At 49.3% G+C, this 19803-nt stretch overlaps 1 protein-coding gene across 1 annotated transcript in view; it reads right to left on the bottom strand.

Moving 5' to 3' along the window:
• The window catches only part of lrrk2 (leucine-rich repeat kinase 2), a 184732-nt gene extending 165176 nt beyond the window's left edge, over positions 1-19556 (bottom strand). Inside the window, exons 1-3 of the mRNA XM_038812210.1 lie at positions 18962-19556; positions 18733-18815; positions 14782-14891 (exon numbers count right to left, since the gene is read on the bottom strand). Of these exons, the coding sequence (XP_038668138.1) occupies positions 14782-14891; positions 18733-18815; positions 18962-19097 (329 nt within the window). The 5' untranslated portion in view covers positions 19098-19556. The remainder of the gene's footprint in view (positions 1-14781; positions 14892-18732; positions 18816-18961) is intronic.
• Between the last annotated feature and the right edge of the window lie 247 nt (positions 19557-19803).

Raw genomic sequence — 19803 nt, 5'->3', positions numbered from 1 at the left:
CAGCACTAAAAGCGCTCCAACAGGCTAGTAAAGAGCAGCATCAAACAACAGCTGACCACTCCAAGTGCCAGCAAGAAATTACCAAATTAGAATCATTACTCTCGGTTCAAGATGGTTTTATGTGTACTTTCGGGACAGTAGAGGAAGAGGAGGACGAGAGAGCAGATTGGGCAGAGGCACAGGAGAACGAAAAAATGTATGTCATGAGAATCGAGAGTTGGGATCCCCCACAACCACCTCCACCAACAATCATACCGACCGCCACAGTAGGGTACAATAAAGGAGATCCTGTAGATGGAAGAATAAGTAAAGGGGAACACCTGACCGCCATTGCTAGTCGCCTCTGGATACATTTTAAAGGAGTGTATGGAAAATTAGAATGCTCCGAATTAGATGAGTCTTACTCCTCCAAATGGGCAAGGACGCTAGTCTCCCACGTCACAAAGCCAGGCAAGAGAGCCTCGGTGAATTTCGACCCAACCGAGCCCACATTGAGGCATGGGTTCTCCGGCGATTACCCAGAGTGTGGGAACAATCAATTCAGGATCCACCATCCCACACCGACAGGGAAGTCAACATGCATCCGATGAGGGATAATCAGGGCCCCGTATGGTGAAATTAGGGTAGAGGGGGACCACAATCGATCCCTTAAGAATTAGCACAGATCCGACGATTAGGGAAATCCTTCAAAGGAACAAAGGGGTGTTTACCAGACATAAACATGACTGTGTAGAGATAGCAGGGGAGGTGCTAATCGAGGGGCCAGACACGAAACTCCAGAAACAATATGGCTTCCCCAGACAGGCAGAGACAGAGATAGCTAAGGTAATCAACAGTTTATTACAGCAGGGAGTGCTCAGACCAGTAGCCTCTGCAAACAATGCACCGATTTGGCCAGTCAAGAAACCAGGTGGATCATGGAGTCTGACAATTGATTATCGAGAATTAAATAAAGTAACCCTACTCACAGCCTCCACCATAGCTACAAGCCCCGCAACCATGATGAAGCAGGGGATGCAGACAAATTTCTCGCCGTGCTAGACTTCAGCAATAGTTTCTGGTCTATACCATTAGATCGAGGCTTCCAGTATAAGTTTGCCTTCACATTCTAAGGCCAACAATTGGACTTGTCTCCCGTAGGGTTTTCACAACTCCCCTTCCATTGCACTGCTCCACTCTATCGGCTGTTAAGACAATCCCAAAAAGGCACAGATAATGAAGTCCAAGGCCCTATACCTAGGGACAATCGTCACACACGGAAAGAAGTAACTTGAACAGAAGCAGAAAGACATAGTATTGCAGCTGCCACTACCCCAAAATGTAAGTGCACTCCGATCTTTCCTAGGCCTGGTAACGTACTGTAGGAACCAAATTGATGGATTTGCCACCAAAACCGCTCCACTGTCCAACACTTAAATAAAAACGTCCTTTGGAAGTGGACCGCACAGCACACAGCCGCAGTAACTGAATTAAGGCCCGTTTATTCCCAAACCACTAGAACCACGGACAGGCAATAAACAGGCAGCCACCCAAAAAATGGGCATTGCTCTACGGATATATGTAGATGTCTCAACAAGATAGAGGATGTGAATAGAATCGCTGATTGTGGAATTTATATGGAGGACGCACAGGGACGCCCACTGGAAGGGATCGCCGAACTAGGCGCAATAGCTTATGTCGGCACTCATGCCATCTCATTGCCCACCCTTGCCAACATACATTCTGACAGTATGTATGTAACAGCCTGACAGAGCTCTTTCCGCTATGGCAAGCCCGAGGTTTTGTCTCAGCAGACAGAAAGCCTCTACCATCAGCCCCATTATTTAAATATATTTTGCCGGAAGCCGCTGACTGCACATACAGCATCGCTAAAGTCAAGAGCCATCACCAAACCTCCCCACCCAGAAACTGCAAGGCTGGCGAACTTAACGGATACCTTTAGCAGCCACCCCTAGGCAAACCCATAGGCGCAGTCACCGTCTCCCAGACCAATACAGCCGACCTAGCCCAGGCCCAACGCACGAATGGATCCCTTAAGAAAATCCTAGATGGCACCTACCTAGCCCCATATGATAAATGGAAGGACAAGCTCAAAATACAGAACGGCCTAATTTTAAAAGACAGCAATTACGACATCCCCATCCAAGACAGAAATCAGCTTCTCTACTAGTTCCACGATGAACAGGGACACCAAGGCATGGACACTACAACAGAACACCTTAAAAACTTATGTTGCTGGCCAGGATTGCGTGACGATGCACGGTAGCACAGTGGTTAGCACAGTTGCTTCACAGCTCCAGGGTGTCAGGTTCATTTCCCAGCTTGGGTCACTGTCTGTGCGGAGCTGGCATTTTCTCCCCGTGTCCAAGTGGGTTTCCTCCGGATGCCCCAGTTTCCTCCCAAGTCTAAAGACACCCACACTAACTGGAAGACCAGTTGGTTCCACAACAACCAACTTAAAGCATATGGACTCCAAAACAACCACTTCCACCATCTTTAAGTCACAATAGGAGAGGGCGACTCCCCTCCCACCGCCCCAACATCCCCTAACTCCTACATCACTGCCCTTCTGCAGCCAATAGCCCCTTCCACGTCTACAGCGTCCCCATACACACGACCCGAACAGGAAATCCCCACCGACCTATGTACCTTGGAAGACTGTAGCGACCTACAGGACATTCTTTACTCGCCTGTCAGCATAAGCCCCACTAGCCCCAGCCATAACAGTCCAACCTCCACCAAACGGCACCAGACTACTTCAAAACTCACTTCCGAATCCTCCTCCTGGATAAGGGACCGCACCCGGCGATTGGTTAGAGTAGATGAGGAAGGCGAAGGCCTTGCCACGATGAACCCCACAAAGTGGTGTAATGAGCAGACGTGTTTTGGAAACCTTGTGAGATGTGTGATTCTGCAGATGAGTCTCTGTTAGGAATGCTACAAAACGTTATGTGGAGTGCAGAAAATTGTGGTATCCACTTGATGAGATTCAACACGTCTGTGACACAATACAACGATACAAGAATTTTTATGAAACCTGCCCACCACCACCCATCTGTGCTCCACACATTTTTAAACGTCATCAAGGCCGAGGATCGCTAAATTTTTATTCTTCTCCATGGTAGTCAAAACCATGACTTATTTGTCCTCATCGTCCATGCCTATAAATTAATTCTTCGCCATGGTAGTCAATGCCATGATTTATTCACCTTCGTTACCCTTGGTAACAGCAGATGCCCTGCCGGGTCCCAGCTTCCTTTTGTCACAAACTAGTCACCCACACCAATAATTCCTTCTCATTGTCCATGCCTAGACAGATCATTCCTCCCACCTGTCCACGACCAGTGACATACACCACTCTTGTATCTGGTGTTTTTGCAGTAAAATCACTTCATCTTCATCATCGCCCCTGGGTAAACTCCACCCACACTTCATCTACAACAGGATGGTCCCTTCCCGCACTCGGCATTTCAACACATTGCAAACAATGTAAATGTCCATCCTTGTAGCAGCTGCATCCTTGACAGACTCATGAATGATTGAGTTGGTGTGCAGGTATTAAGGTCAGTTGAGCTTGGTTCAGCAGGTACTTGGTACCAGCAGCACTCCTCGTCACAGCTATTTCCTTACAGATCACCACATGTCTGGAAGAGCTTCTTATCAACCACTCCAGTGCTCACTGATTTCAAATTTCACCATCTGCCCAGGCAGGGCTCGACCCACTACACCAATGCCACCACCACACCACAGTTTGGTTGTGGAATCGAGACCGTATCTGCAGATCACAGATTTGTTTTCTTCACCTTTCTCTTGTTTTCCCCTCTTCTACGACCAACTCCAAATGCTATTTACGCTTAAAAGGCCAACCACGATTGCTACTAGAATAAAAGGGACTGCCCTAATTTTCAGCCTGTTAAAGAAACCTACTTGCTCCCAGGAAAAAAAAACTGACTGCCCTAAAATTCGGTCAGTTAAGGTAAGGTTGTTTTCCGACCACTCCAAGCCTCAACCATTACATGGTTGTGTTCTCTAAAAAACAAAGGGGGGCAGTCATGCACAGTGACAGTATAAATGCAGGCATTAAGCATAAGATACCAACATAAATTATGCTTGATCTCCTCAGGGCATTAACAAATGATGACAAGATGTAACCTGGAACCTACATCATCATATTCATCATCAGACTCACCGGATTCAAACCTCAGGATATTCCAGTAATATAAACGTTTTATACCCCAGATACCTTTGGTTTGCTCCACCTGACACAGGGGAATATGAGGATTGGGTGCTAAGGATACACCCCAATATGAGTATTATATTCGGGTGCAGTACAAAAAAACAAATGCAACCTCAGTTGAATGTTATCTGAGCATCACCATAAAAAGGGATTGGTGGGGTTTTTCAAGTAACAGGTGTCCCAAAATTGGATTACTTGCTAATAGCCCCGAAAAAGGATTGGAACTTGGGTAGAGGTGATGGGACACTCATAGGAGGGAATTTTTACCTCTATGAGTTCAGGACTAGATACACCTCACTCCATTCGTCCTGAAGCCAATCCCGGACCACAAAAAGGATTGGTATTAAAACACACAGGGAAAATCCTGTATGACAACATTCACCTTGAATTGGTACCTGTGGCGGTGGGCACAGCTGGGACCCAACTACCAGAGTGGTGCTCTCCCCAACTTAAAAGACTACACCTCCACTTGACTCGCAGACTGTTAAGATGAAAGATGAACGGTAGGAATGGACGAGAGGGAAGACAGAGTTAAAAGAGGACTGGTAAACGACGCAGCTACAGCATACGGGGCAGGTGTGTTGACTATTAACTCCCTCGATTTGGCTAATTTGCATAACAAACTTAGATTCCTGTCCCGACACGTTAAACAGGCTCTATATTCTATCAATGATGACAATCATTGACTGGAACTGACTGGGAATGGAGCTAACAGTCCCCTGGTAATTGTATTAGAGGGGCATGCTAGGATTATCAACCAAATTATCCCGGAGAAATTGGAAGACAATGACCAGCAGCAAAACCGGACCCTGTGTAGTGCATATTGACAGTAGATGACAGACCACTGAGGGAGAATCTAGATCAGGTTCACATGGGGCAGGCTCCATCTTGGATTAGAGACAAGCAGATAGAACATTTATTCACCGGGAGCAATCATCCAAAATTATCTGGCTGTCAAATGAGACAGTTAACCAAAGTCTGGTTCAATGACAACAGCAGGGAGACGCCAGAGACGGCTCTAGGGTTGATCTTAGGGCTTCCCACCATCACTGGTGAAGGGATTGGATTAAGGGTTTTTGAGGTGAACAATATAGGGACCATTCACGAGAACATTTGGATAGGGCACGACGGCACTCTACCATACGCAGTAGAAAAGGAAGGGCGACTCATAGGCACTACTCTGGACAGATGTCAGCAAATGGACGAGATAATTGCATGCCCGTATCCAGTCCATCTAAATGAGCATGCACTGTGTGGCTTCCGAACAAATACCACTTTAAACTGCACAATAGAGGCACACAGCTTTAACACAGACATCACTCGAGTAGCATACAAGAGAACAGGAGAGTATTGCCTGACCACCTCCCTGAAACAATATCAGTATGGCACGGCACATTGCGACATTCACAAAAGCACATTCTATATCAAACCAGACATATCGGCCAGGGCGGGCCTCATCCAGCTGATTGACATACACAAGATGGAACGAGTGGATGGAAATGTCACTGAAGAGCTCTAACAGAACTTGGGGGAATATTACAAAAAATACGACACTGCGTTAAAACCCTTTCCTGAGGAACTACACCAAATTCGGCTAAAATTGGCGACACAAAGACTTTACTAAAGTAATCCAACAAACTCAGGAAGTAACAAAGCAAATTACAGAAATTAAAGCTACTACTTGGTGGGATGATTTTTAGAACTGGTTTCAAACATTCAAATACAACTATTCGTTCGCCTCATATCACACCTGACTGTAATCCTAATGCTGTTCACTTTAATCTACCTCATCCTCCTAGTTAAATTCCGCTGATGGAAAGCAAAAATTGCTCAGCACCAGAATGTAATTATGCAAAATTAAAGAGCCTTTCAGGACTCCTATTTTATTTGCACTATTGTATGGAAACTATAAGTGTATGATTTTACATTTATTTGTGTGTATGTAAATTTTAAATTTTAGTAGTGCTAAATATGTTACTGAACTTAGTGTGTAGGTGTACTGGGACTTACTTGACTGACAGTGACTGGGATGCTGGGCAGGTATTGGTCCTGACTCTCTGATCCACCACCTTCGCGTTCAGAATCAAGAGGAGGGATATGTGGCCACCTAAAATGGCATCCGGCAAGGGACGCTGGGAAAAGTGGCCAAGTTCGAGGACAGGCAAGCTGCAGCTCCGAATAAACAAAAGCTGCAGCCCAGAGTTTGCAAAGTAACACAGGAAAAAGGCCATCAAAAGGCCATTCCAGGACAATGGGTTTACATGCAAATTACTTATAAAGTATCAGAATCAATGGTGTCTATTTTCTTTATTTGGAAAGGCCAATGTGCCTCAAAGAACAAACAAAGAACAAAGAAAAATACAGCATAGGAACAGGCCCTTCAGCCCTCCAAGCCTGCACCGGCCATGCTGCCCGTCTAAACTAAAAACTTCCACACTTCCGGGGTCCTTATCCCTCTATTCCCATCCTATTCATGTATTTGTCAAGATGCCCCTTAAACGTCACTATCGTCCCGGCTTCCACCGCCTCCTCCGGCAGTGAGTTTCAGGCACCAACTACCCTCTGAGTAAAAAACTTGCCTCATACATATCCTCTAAACCTTCCCCCTCGCACCTTAAACCTATGCCCCTGAGTAATTGACCCCTCTACCCTGGGAAAAAGTCTCTGACTATCCACTCTGTCTATGCCCCTCATAATCTTGTAGACCTCTATCAGGTCGGCCCTCAACCTCCTTCGTTCCAGTGAAAACAAACCAAGTTTATTCAACCTCTCCGCATAGCTAATGCCCTCCATACCAGGCAACATCCTGGTAAATCTCTTCTGCACCCTTTCTAAAGCCTCCACATCCTTCTGGTAGTGTGGCGACCAGAATTGAACACTATATTCCAAGTGTGGCCTAACTAAGGTTCTATACAGCTGCAACATGACTTGCCAATTTTATACTCAATGCTCCGGCCAATGAAGGCAAGCATGCCGTATGCCTTCTTGACCAGGATCTCTCCGATTGTCAATACTCTTGAGGGTTATACCATTCACTGTATATTCCATCCCTGTATTAGACTTCCAAAATGCATTACCTCACATTTGTCTGGATTAAACTCATCTGCCATCTCGCCGCCCAAGTCTCCAAACAATCTAAATCCTGCTGTATCCTCTGACAGTCCTCATCGCTATCCGTAATTCCACCAACCTTTGTGTTGTCCACAAACTTACTAATCAGACCAGTTACATTTTCCTCCAAATCATTTATATATACTGCGAACAGCAAAGGTCCCAGCACTGATCCAAGCGGAACACCAGTAGTCACAGCCCTCCAATCAGAAAAGCAACCTTCCATTGCTACTCTCTGCCGTCTATGACCTAGCCAGTTCTGTATCCATCTTGCCAGCTCACCTCTGATCCCGTGTGACTTCACCTTTTGTACCAGTCTGCCATGAGGGACCTTGTCAAAGGCCTTACTGAAGTCCATATAGACAACATCCACTGCCCTACCTGCATCAATCATCTTTGTGACCTGCTCAAAAAACTCTATCAAGTCAGTGAGACACGACCTCCACTTCACAAAACCATGCTGCCTCTCGTTAATATGACCACTTGCTTCCAAATGGGAGTAGATCCTGCCTCAAAAAATTCTCTCCGGTAATTTCCTTACCACTTACAAAAGGCTCACCGGCCTGTAGTTCCCTGGATTATCCTTGCTACCCTTCTGAAAAAAAAAGAACAACATTGGCTATTCTCCAGTCCTCCGGGACATCACCTGAAGACAGTGAGGAGCGAAAGATTTCTGTCAAGGCCTCAGAAATTTCCTCTCTTGCCTCCTTCAGTATTCTGGGGTACATCCCATCAAGCCCTGGGGACTTATCCACCTTAATATTTTTCAAGACGCCCAACACCTCGTCTTTTTGGATCTCGATGTGACCCAGGCTAGCTACACACCCTTCTCCAGACCCAACATCCACCAATTCCTTCTCTTTGGTGAATACTGATGCAAAGTATTCATTTAGTTCCTCGCCGATTTCCTCTGGCTCCACACATAGATTCCCTCCCCTGTCCTTCAGTGGGCCAACCCTTTCCCTGGCTACCCTCTTGCTTTTTATGTACGTGTAAAAAGCCTTGGGATTTTCCTTAACCTTATTTGCCAATTACTTTTCGTGGCCCCTTTTAGCCCTCCTGACTCCTTGCTTAAGTTCCTTCCTACTCTCCTTATATTCCACACAGGCTTTGTCTGTTCCCAGCCTTCTGGCCCTGACAAATGCCTCCTTTTTCTTTTTGACTAGGCCGACAACCCCAGGTCACGCCTTCGCTGTTCACCCCTGCTAAATAAATTTGTCAGCCAGTTGTGCTTGCTGACGATGAGGAGTAAAATGGTGAGAGGCCGGCGTTCCTGGAGTTTTGGCGTCCACGGCCGGTGCTGGCGGGGGGGGGGGGGGGGGGGGGGGGGGTTTGGGGAAGGGTGCCGCCACGCTCAGGGGGGTGGGGCCAGGATCCCACCATGCCCTTGGGGGGGAAAGGATGCAGTCATGCCCGTGGTGGGGGTTGGGGTTATGCTGATGGGCAAAGGCCACAGGCTCAGCAATGAGGAGGGACGGGGTGAACTGGACGGTGGACGGAGACTGTGGGCAAGGGTCAGGGTGCCTGTGAGACCAGGCAACCGGGGCACACATGTATCCCATGGCAACCTGGCTGTCGAGGTGTCCAAGCGCCATCGTTAACCATGTTGTTTCCCCCCCCCCACCGGCAGATCATGTTTGCTCACCAGCCAGCTATGTTTGCCACCCTGGCAGGAGCCACTGCCCTGCAGGTGGCCATCCAGCAGCATCAACGCAGGCAGCTCAGGTCAGCTGCAGCAGCGGCGGCTGCAGCAGAGGGAGTGGCTGCAGAGGGCCCCGTGTCAGCCGCTTAGGCTGCAGGCCCGCACGCCCGACATGTGCAAAAGGAGGGGGACAATGACCACCACATCGTCGAGGATGCACAGGATAAGGATTATGATCTTGATGGGGTGCAGGGGAGGAGGAGGAGCAGGTGGTGGTGCCAAGGCACTTGAGGCGCCCCATGAGACCTCGAATCTACCGTGACCGTATGTCATTTGAAGACCTGCCAGACAGGGCATGCAGGAAGAGACTCCAATTAAGTAGGAGTCCCTGGCACATATATGCCACCTCATGATGCAGCTGGCACCACGTGGAACAGGGGGAGGACATGCTATCCCGGTGATCGTCAAGGTGATGGTCGCCTTCAATTTCTTCGCAGCACCGAGCGGGGACCTATCCGGGATCTCACAGGCATCGGTGCAGCAGTGCGTCCGAGCCATGACCGATGCCATCGCTGACATGTACATACAGTTTCCGGAGGACCGCGCACACTAGGGTGCCCGGGCAGCGGGATTCGCCATCGTGGCCGGGATACCGATGGTCCAGGATGGGATTGATTGGGTGCCATGCGCCCACCCTCGGAGAACAGGGAAGTTTTCACGAACAGAAAGGGGACCTACTCTATGAACATTCAGGTGGTCTGCAACCATCGCATGACGATCATGCATGTGTGCGCCCAGTACCCCGGCAGTGTGTATGATGCTTTTATACTGGTGCAATCGTACATCCCTGCAATGTTCGAGGGACACCCCCACACACACCCCCCACCCCCACCTCCCAGCTAAGGGGTTGGTTGCTGGGCGACAGGGGTTACCCATTGCGGTAATGGCTGATGGCATCTATATGGAGGCCACAGACCAACGCGGAAACCCACTACAACCAGGGGTGTTGTGGAGAGGTGCTTTGGCCTCTTGAAGATGAGATTCAAGTGCCTGGACTGCTCTGGAGGTGTCCTGCAGTACCATCACGAGAGGGCCAGCCGCGTATTTGTTGTCTGCTGTGTGCTACACAACATTTCCCAGCAGAGGGTTAATGTCCTGGAGGAGGAGGCACAGGTGGAGCCCAATGTCAGTGACAAGTCTGCATATGAGGAGGAAGAGGAGGAGGATTGGCGGGAGGGACAGACACGTCCTGGGGATGCATATGGCCGGGAGGCTGCACAACGCCACCGGCTTGGAGAGCGAGCATGCGAGGTGTTGATCGCCGCACTTGCACCACCATTGTGCACAAACGCACCACCCAGCACCCCCCAAATCCCACACCATCCGACAACCCTGGCGTCCACACCACCACTTTCACAGCACCTTACACCTGCAGCACAACAGGATGGTATCACACAGTTGCTTGCGTAAGCGGGTGTGATCAGTGCCATGTTGAGTGATGACAGCCCGCTCTGCGATGAGCTGTGAGCTCCGGATTGTTAGACAATGTCTGACTCATGGCCATAGCTAAATCCTCCAACTTGGTGGTCCCTGTATGCGTCACAGACACTCCATCACGTGCCCATGTGGGGTAGCTGGCATCGGTGTGCCGAGGACGACAAGGTTTGGGGGGGAACACACACCCGGCATCACCATTGTAGCAAACTTTGACCCCAGCGCCACTCAGTCCCCCTCACGACCCCTCCGGCACCAGACAGAGCAGAGTCATCTAGGTTTTGTGCAACAGTGACTTTATTTGTGACATTCACAGACAACTGCCCTAGCCCCTAGAACTAAGCTGTGCCCTGCACCAGTGCCAACTTACTACGTGTCTAACTTCTTTGCCTTACGGGCCCTACCACTACGCCTTGGTGTTTCCACAGACGGTGCAGCAGGACTGGTGGCGGACTGTTGAGACTCCTGCCCTGCGACGTGGCTCCCCGTCGGCACGCGTTTCCTGGGGCCGCCCGGCTTTGATGGGCCAGGCTGCTCGGCGGGCATGCTGGGTGGCGTGGTGCCACCCTGTCCTGCCCGCTGCCCACCAGATGCACCAGGGATGGTACGGGGCGAGCCCAAGTGTTCCGGAACCTCCCTTGCTGGAGTTACAGGAACCTCCTCCTCCCTTGGGGAGCCCAGTGGCCCCCGGGCCTCACTATGGGACGGTGATGCGAGTGGAGTCAAGCGCCGTGGCACCACCGACACCTGGCGCTGCCAGTCCTGGAGGCCCAGCTGCGGCATCGACCAGCGTCTGAACGTTTGCAGCGATGGAGCTCAGGAAGTGCGTAATCCCTGTCAGCGACTGTGTCACCTCCTGTTGTGATTGTACGACACCATCCAGCAAGTGCGTAAGGCAGCAATGCTCCCAGCGATGGCTGCTGAGACTGGGTCAGACCCTGGAGCGCAGCGGCAATGTCTAGTTGGCTCTGGCACATGGCTGCCTGTGAGAGGGCAGCCCTCTCCTGGGCCACGGATGACGCATGCACATGAAGCCCAACGCCTTGCAGAACCTGACCCATGGCCAAAACCGTTGCCCAAATTGCCTCCATCGCGGATGCCACCCGTGCAGTGTCGGCCTGGGTGGCAGCCATGACCGGCACCACGCCCTGCTCCTGGATGTGGATGAACTCCTCCAACTGCGTCTGCAGATGCTGGATGATGGCCGTCAACCCGTTGCCCACTCCCTGGGTTTCCAAAGGCATCGGGTTTGTGGGTGGGTCTGGTAAGCCCAGGAACCCGTGAACCGTCTGGGCGACAGCTGGGTGCTGGGCCTGCCCTCCAACTGTCCAGCCCCTCGGCTATTCCTACTTCCACCTGCTGTACCGGTTCGGCAGTGTGGTGCGCACCAGTCAGTGACCCAGAAGGCTCATTACTAAAATGGCCAACCGAGGTGAGTGTATCTGCGATGGTGAATGTTGTAGGTAACAGCAGTGACGCAAACTCGAGGTCCTCATCTGTCCCCAGGTCTGGGGTCTTCTGGGTCGATCCTTGGACCGATGCATGTAGTCCGCAGCCCATGTTAGGTGCCGTGTCCGGTCTGTCCATCGTCTGACCGGCCGTCCTCGGTATGTCACTGTCCAGAGTCCCCGTCCTCTCTTCATCACTGTCCTGGCTCGCAGCCCTCTCCTCGTCTGTCTCACGTCCATCAGTCTCCTGACTGTCCGTCCTGTGTTCGTCAGTGTCGTCTCTGTCTGGCCTCTGTGCATCCCCCTCCAGTGCCCCGGGCTCAGAAGAGGGTCCTCCTGTCCGTCTTCCTTCCCGTTTCTGCCGTGCGTCCCTCTGGGCGGATGAGTTTGGAGCTGGACGGTTGGGGCTTGTCTGAGACGTCCCTGGACTATCGGCTCCTGGCCCTGGAGAACACAATAGGCATGTATCATTAGACATGCAGAGTCGGGTGTGAGGGGGTGAAGGGGGCAGTGTGAGGGGGTGGAGTGTGAGGAGGGGTTAGAAGATGGAGGGGTATGTGTCAGGGGGTGGGTTGAGGGGGGGGGTTTAGGGGCACTGGTAGGGGGTGCAGTGTGAGAGGGGGGAGAGGTGAGGGGCTGCGGGAATGTAGCCAGGCAGGGGAGTCTCACTTGGTCCTGCGCCTCTGACCTGGCATGGCACTACCTCCCGAGTGGCGGCTCCCCCAGCGAGGTCCAGAGCCTCTGCTCATGGACGGTGAGGGGTTGAAGCTCAGGTGATCCCCCTCCGGTTCTTGTACGCTCACGGTGGTTGTGAGCTATCTTGTCCTGCAGGGGGAAGTGGAGTCAGCATCAAGACAGGCAGATGTTGGCAACATTATGACTGGGTGGGGGACACTGGGCACCACGCCATGGCAGCTCTCAAGGGGGGTGCGTTGCCCATATGGGTCAGGTGCAACATGGTGCCCCCCTCCTGCATGGGCGGGCGGAGGGGGTGGTTCCCACGAAACGTGGTGGGGGGCGAGGAAGGGGTGGGATGTGGCCCGGGGGAACTCTCGGGGTACTTACCCTGGCAGCTTTCATGAGGTCATGGAGCTTCTTCCGGCACTGGTCACCAGAGCGTGGTGTGAGCCCCACAGCATCAAACGCAGTGCCCACTTCACGCCAGCCGTGCTTCACAGTGCTGGACGGGTTCCGGTGCCCACGTCTTGGGCACAGGATGGCCCTGCGCTCTTCTACTGTGTCTAATAATGTCTCTAGATCACTGTCCTGGAACCTGGGAGTGGCACGGTGGGGTTCAGCCATCTCTATCGCTCGACATATCGCTCACCCCCTGACACATACCCCTCCATCTTCTAACCCCTTTAAATTACGCAGCGTCAGCCGGGAGTCGCGCAATGGCGCCGCTGCTCTGGCGCCACGCCCACCGCGTTTCTCACGGCCCTGCTGCTGACCCTTTTTTGGGGCCTGAATCGATTGTGCCCGCAGCTGTTTCACGCTGTCGTAAAACGCGATGGCGTTCCCAACGGCGCGGACACTCTGCCGCAATATCGGAGACTCCCGTCCAAAGTCTCCCATCACATCAACCCGGTTTCTTTTACTCCCTTCCAAAATCTGTCTACCTATCTGCTCCTCTATCGCCCGCTGGCTGTTGGGAGTCCTCGGACTCTAACAGACATGGGCTGTAAGGACATGCCCCGCCATCAAGGTGGCGGTCCTTGCTTGGACTTTATCGATCAGGGTGATTGAGCCCTGAATGATTTATTGGTAATCCACCTGGGACCGCCCAAACGGGCACAAACTTACCAGGGATAAACAGTACTGTGCAGCCCCTCAATCTCTCTCTGTACAGCAGCAACCAGCTATGACCCTTCACCGGCCAAAGAGGAAGACAATCCATGCCACCAGCAGCGGGAAGACCAGAGCCAAGGACGAGGAAGACCAACAACCAACCTTCGAGGACTGCAAGACTATGGGTCACAGATAAAGGCCTTTTATCTGTCCGGTACTTGTCGGTTACTTGAAGTTAAGATCTTGTGCGAACTTGCTTTGTAGTTTAACTTAAGTTGTATGTGTGCATGATTGACTAATTTTAACAATTGTGTGTTGGTGAATAAATATTGATTGTTTCATGAATCAGACTTGTAGTCATTTATCCACCGTATACGGGTTAAAACACACTGTGGTTTAGGCACAACAAGAGGGACCCCATTACATCCTTGGCAGAGGCCGGGAGAGACAATTGAGTCGGGAAATATCACTGGTGGGAAAGTCGTTTTGGGACTCCCCCTCAATTTCACACCCTTGCCGCCACTTCCGCCCACTGAAAATGGGGAGGAGAATTCTCCCCTAGTGTCACAATATCAGAATAAGGGGTTGGCACTTAGGACAACGAGTGAGGTGAAATCCACTCAAAGTGCTCCAGATAGTCTATATTCACAACAAAGTTTAATAGATTTTGTTTTTTGGATATAAAGGGAATTGAGGGATATGGAAATAGAACAGAAAGGTGGAGTAAAGATAGTTCAGCCATGACCTTGTTGAATTGTGGTGTAGTCTGGAAGGGTCAAATGAAAACCTCCAGCTCCCTATTTCTTATGTCCTGGCCATTTCTTATGTCCTTATATTTTCATTATAGAACCCTATGTCCAAATTTTAAAATGGATACTACCTGTCTAATTTGTCACACTGCAATTCCACCCATTTTTAAAATCATGAAGCACTATTCAAATAGAAAGTGAAAGCCTTTCTGTTCTACTGCAAATTTATTTTTAGAATCTGGTCAAGTCAAAATATGTTGGAATTATTTCATACACATTTCATCCTGCCATATGAATTGAGAAAATACTTACTGATGCACTCCGAGAACATCCCAATCCTTTCCCATATCTTGGGGCGTAGCCAATTTGTTAATTATCTCTGGACACAGCTCCATCAGTTTACAGAGTAAAAGCCAACCTGCCTGAACAAAGTAAGGAAGGAAAACATCCAATGGCGATCATTACCTTGAGTAACATTAACATACATTTGCTCCTGTTCATTTTATCCTTTGTTCACAGTACAATTTCAAACCTATCCTTTAACAGAAATACACAATAATTCAACAATAACTTTGGCACAATGCAAAGCTTCATAACAAACTTCTCCGAGAGATTTGGTCGAACACATTTTGGACGATGAAAAAGATAAAAGGCCATGGCATTCAAATATCCAAGAGGGCTATATTTCTTTTGCACTTTAATTAAAAGCAAGTCTGAAATCTTTATCAGGACAGGCTCCAAGAAGTCATTTAAAAAAAATGTAAAATACATCCAGGTGGGTTAAATACAAGTTACAAGAAAAGAAGAAAAAAATGCCTCTTCCATTTTAACCTTGGTAATCCAGATGTTGGCGCTTGACTCATTTCAGAACAAAATTGCAGTATTTTGTATTAAAAACTGCTCCTCCATAAAATTGGTTTTGTATTTAACAACATAACCCTTAGATTGCTGGCCGCCCCAAGGAATGGACAGATATACTGAACAATTTGGGAAGAAAATTGAGGAGTGAACACATACTGAAGGCCCCATCCCAACATTCCTGATGCTCAATTTGCTCAACAGATTGGCAGTAGCTATGGAAGTCAACAAGCAAAGCTTAAGTGCTTGTACTTTTATCACTAGATAACTAATTCCAGAAAAGGCTTTTTATATTTTCTTGTCAAAGGCAAAAAAGTGAGAGAGTGCATAGTTAGCAAGATATGTTTTGTTGGCTAGCACAGAGGCGCCATCTTTCAAATGAAATGTTACATTTGGGTCCTGTTTCATGCAATCTGCCAGTTGTTGGGATGTATCACCTGTGAGCCTGGTATTGCATGGATACTGACATTTATTGACCACATTACTCAGTTGTTTGGTAAGTAGAATATCCTTTTGGCTTGAGGGCAGCATCCTGTTAATGGAAAATACCATTCTTGTTGCCAGTTCATAGTATCAGAATAAAAGGGCTGCCTTCACTTGTCGCTCAAATTTTTGAGATACTTGGGGCTGGATTCTCCATTATTCGGACTATGTCCCCACGCCGGCGTCAAAATGGTAGAGTTTTACGGCAGAAAAACTTGAAAAACAAATTCCCAGCACTGCAGGGAGCTAGCAGGGGCCTGGTGTAGATCTCGCAGCTTTTGCTGAATTTATGGGCCAACGCACTTTCTGTTCCATGCTCCATGCCAGACTCGGACTGCGGAGCTCGACCCAAAAACAAGACCCCCCGATCGGTCGTGCGCCCGACTCTCAACCTCTATACAAGCATTCCCTGGCCGCCTAAAAGCCCTCCCCCCCTGGTCTCCGAACGGCCCATCCCCGACCAGGGCGGCCGTGGACTGTTTTCACAGCTGCACCCGAGTATCCCGACAGGCTGGAGCACATTAGTTCTACGCCATCGGGACTTCGGCCGGTCGGGGGCAGAGAATGGCTGACCCAGCCTCTGGCAATGGTCCCAGGTAATCCCAGGCGGCCTTTTTGGGGCCTGCAGAATCGGTCAACTGCCACCGGTCCCGATTTCTTGCGTGAACAAGGATTCTCCATCCCTGCGCAGGCCACGATTTCGGCATGAGGGTGTGGAGAATTCAGCCCCTGTCCTTCCAGGAAAATTTGAGTTAAACTTGGCAATTTTCAGAACCTTATGTCCATTTGTTATGCACAACACACGGGAAACAATGATCTGATTGCAGTAGGCATTGTTCCAGAGGTTAGCTTTGATGAGCCCTATATCAGTGTCAAGCTTCTACGGTAAGCAAAAGACTCAGGCCCTGTTTACAAGATTGCCAATGATGTCAATCTTATAGCACGTGGAGATATAAGAATCCAAACAGGTACCTCCCTCTGGCTATTTGTAATAAGCAGAGTGCTGATCATACTCAACCAACCTGTACTTGCAAATCTCATATGATTCCACGATTGGGCAGTACTTGTCGAATAATCCCAAATGTAGACAGGATTCTCCGGTTCCCCAGCCGCGTGTTTCTCGAAGGGGAACCATTCGCTGGTGGTGGGATTCTCCCTTCACACTGCTTGTCAGTTGGATTTCCCATTGAATCCACCTCATGCTGCCCGGAATCCCAACGGCCAGAGAATTCCAGCCTGTGTTAACAATTACCCTAACAGGCAATTTAAGATAATCAGTCAAACTCGCAATGTGGTTCACCTATGCTTGTTAGAAGCTACATAGGGACACGCAGGAACCTGTCCACAGCAGGGAACAGAGCATGACCAGATATTGCCCCTTTTATTAGTTCAACAAGAGTGTAGGAGATAATTTCTTGGTGCATTCTCCATGGCAACACCTCAAGAGTCAATTTGCCAACCGATCAGAACCTTTTGCTTGTGCAGTGTAAATTGTTGTTTCCTTTGAAATTTAGCATTCTTGCATCTGACCTGATCAGAGCAATTAAAAATTGCAACAGGATGTCTCTTTTTTCAGCAATACTTGAGTTCTGTGCTATCAAATGAGTATTTGAACTTTGCATCTTCTGGTATCTTGTGCACAGGCATGATCATAAGATCGGCAGATTGTTGTAACAATCCAAATGCCTTTCAGGGAAAGTAAACCATATCTGGTTTGGCCGAAACTGGCTCCAGTCCCACAATAAATGTGGGCTTGTTGCCACCTCTCCAAGTGAGGGGAAACATAATGATAATAATAATCTTTAATTGTCACAAGTAAGCTTACATTAACACTGCAATGAAGTTGGGTGGCACGGAAGCACAGTGGTTAGCACTGTTGCTTCACAGCGCCAGGGTCCCAGGTTTGATTCGGGCTTGGGTCACTGTCTGAGCAGAGTCTGCTTGCTCTCCCTGTGTCTGCCTGGGTTTAATCCGGGTGCTCCGGTTTCCCACAAGCCCCGAAAGATTTGCTGTTAGCTAATTTGGACATTCTGATTCTGAATTCTCCCGCTATGTACCCGAACAGGCCAGCCGGAATGTGGCGATTGGAGGCTTTTCACAGTAACTTCATTGCATTGTTAATATAAGCCCACTTGTGGCAATAAAGACACGGGAGAACGTGCAGATAAAGTAAAAAAGATAGCCTCAAATTATGTTTGTTTTGCCGGTTCTACCACTATATTGTTTTCTTAATCAATTAACCTCGGGTAGTTTCCTGCTCTTTTATTTGAATCATATCAATGGAACGGAGCCCACAAACCACTTCGGGAGTTTCCTAATCAGCGGAGAGTTTACAGCAGGTAGGCCAATTAATATTGCTCTCTGCATTGTGTCATATGCAGAGTTCTCAAGTTCAAGTGTTGTCAGGTGCAGAGTTCCTGCAATATAACTTACAAGTTTATTGAAGTATTCTCAGAACTTCTTGCCTCGATGGAGGAGTGACAGTAACAAACATGATCTACATAGAGTCCAGGCTATTTTGGCAAGAAGACATTAATCTCCCATTTGAGACACACACAGGTTGTTCAGGGAAAATATTTAGCGAACTTTAAAAGGTGTTGGGGGGGGGGGGGGGCGGGACACGAAGAGACCCGCTTCATTTTCAATGACACGCAAAAGTGACATGCCAGTACGTCAACATGGTCCAGGCCACTTGTCAATTGTGGACGCCGGTACGTGCAACAATTAACGTGAGGATTTTGCTGCATTAAAGATTGAAACCCAAACGGCATGTTAAAGCTCTTAAAAAGAAAACCTTGGGATGCCGAACAAAACTGGACCAAAACGAAACTAGTTAACTCTTCGCCACTGCCAGGCATCGTCTTTAACTTGAGGTGGATGGAAACTAGGTCATAACAATTATAAAAGCCGACAAGGGCTTACCTGCTGGATGGGGACATCGGTAAACGATTCCAGAATCAACAGCAACGGCATGTGGACGTTCTTATTTCCGAATAAAGTCGAGGCTGTGTGAAGTGTAAACAATCAGGACTGGGCATCAACACATACGTCCGGGCTGTCTTCCGATCGCGGATTCATTACTTTAAATATATCTATATATATCGACACATGTGTGCACATAAACAAAACTCTCAGACCCGAGCCCGCTTACCATTCTGAACGGTGGTGAGGAGAGTCAAGTCGTCCAAAATCTGAAGCAAAGCTTTGACCTCTTTCCCCTGCTCGACGTTCTGGAGGCGGACGATGAGCTTTTTCAGCGTTTCTTCCCGTTGCTCCGAGCCCGCCATGGTTAGTCGTCGCTTCTCAGCGTCGGCCACTTCTCATGCTCGAACGTGGGCAGGAAGAGCATCTGGCCGGCCTGTGACAGCGGCCAGCCTTTAACCGGCGTCGCACGACTTCCTCCGCCGGCAAACTGGCTGCGATTTGACACTGGGACTGAAGCGAGTGGGAGCCTCCCTTGCAGACAATCTTGCAGAGTTACCAAAGTTTTCAATCGCCGGGGCCGCGCGATGTTCGATCAACTCTTTTTTTTTAAACCAGGCACCAGCTCCGTTTGTTTGGGAAAGTGAAATCCGCGTTGGTGTTGTTGAGGAGTGCAAAAGCGGCCTCAAAAGGCAGGCTCTCCAAAGAGAGAGAGAGAGATAATGCGAGAGAAAGAGGACACTCCCTCTCCTTGGCCGCGGGCAGCGAAGGAAGTTTTGACAGTTTGCCAAAAAAACAGCCCACAGACGTATCACCGAAATGACAGGCAATCGCTGATATGGAGTTTACTTTCTCACCCCCACCCCCTTCACCCTATTTACCATTCACTTGTCTGGCACCTTGTTCTGCAATTTTTGGTCCGGACACCAGAAGGAAATTGTCACGTTCAACGCTGGATTTCAGTGTCACCTCTCTGACTGCCTAGTTTCCGCCACCCCCCCCCCCCCCCCCCCCACAATTGATTAAAAATTTTGATTTGAGCATTGAGCAGCACATAAACCCAGGCTGAAG

Source organism: Scyliorhinus canicula, chromosome 11 (assembly GCF_902713615.1).
Source record: "Scyliorhinus canicula chromosome 11, sScyCan1.1, whole genome shotgun sequence".
Taxonomy (NCBI): Eukaryota; Metazoa; Chordata; class Chondrichthyes; order Carcharhiniformes; family Scyliorhinidae; genus Scyliorhinus; species Scyliorhinus canicula.
Note: the sequence above shows the minus strand (reverse complement) of the source record. Positions and strands in the feature narration are given on the sequence as shown.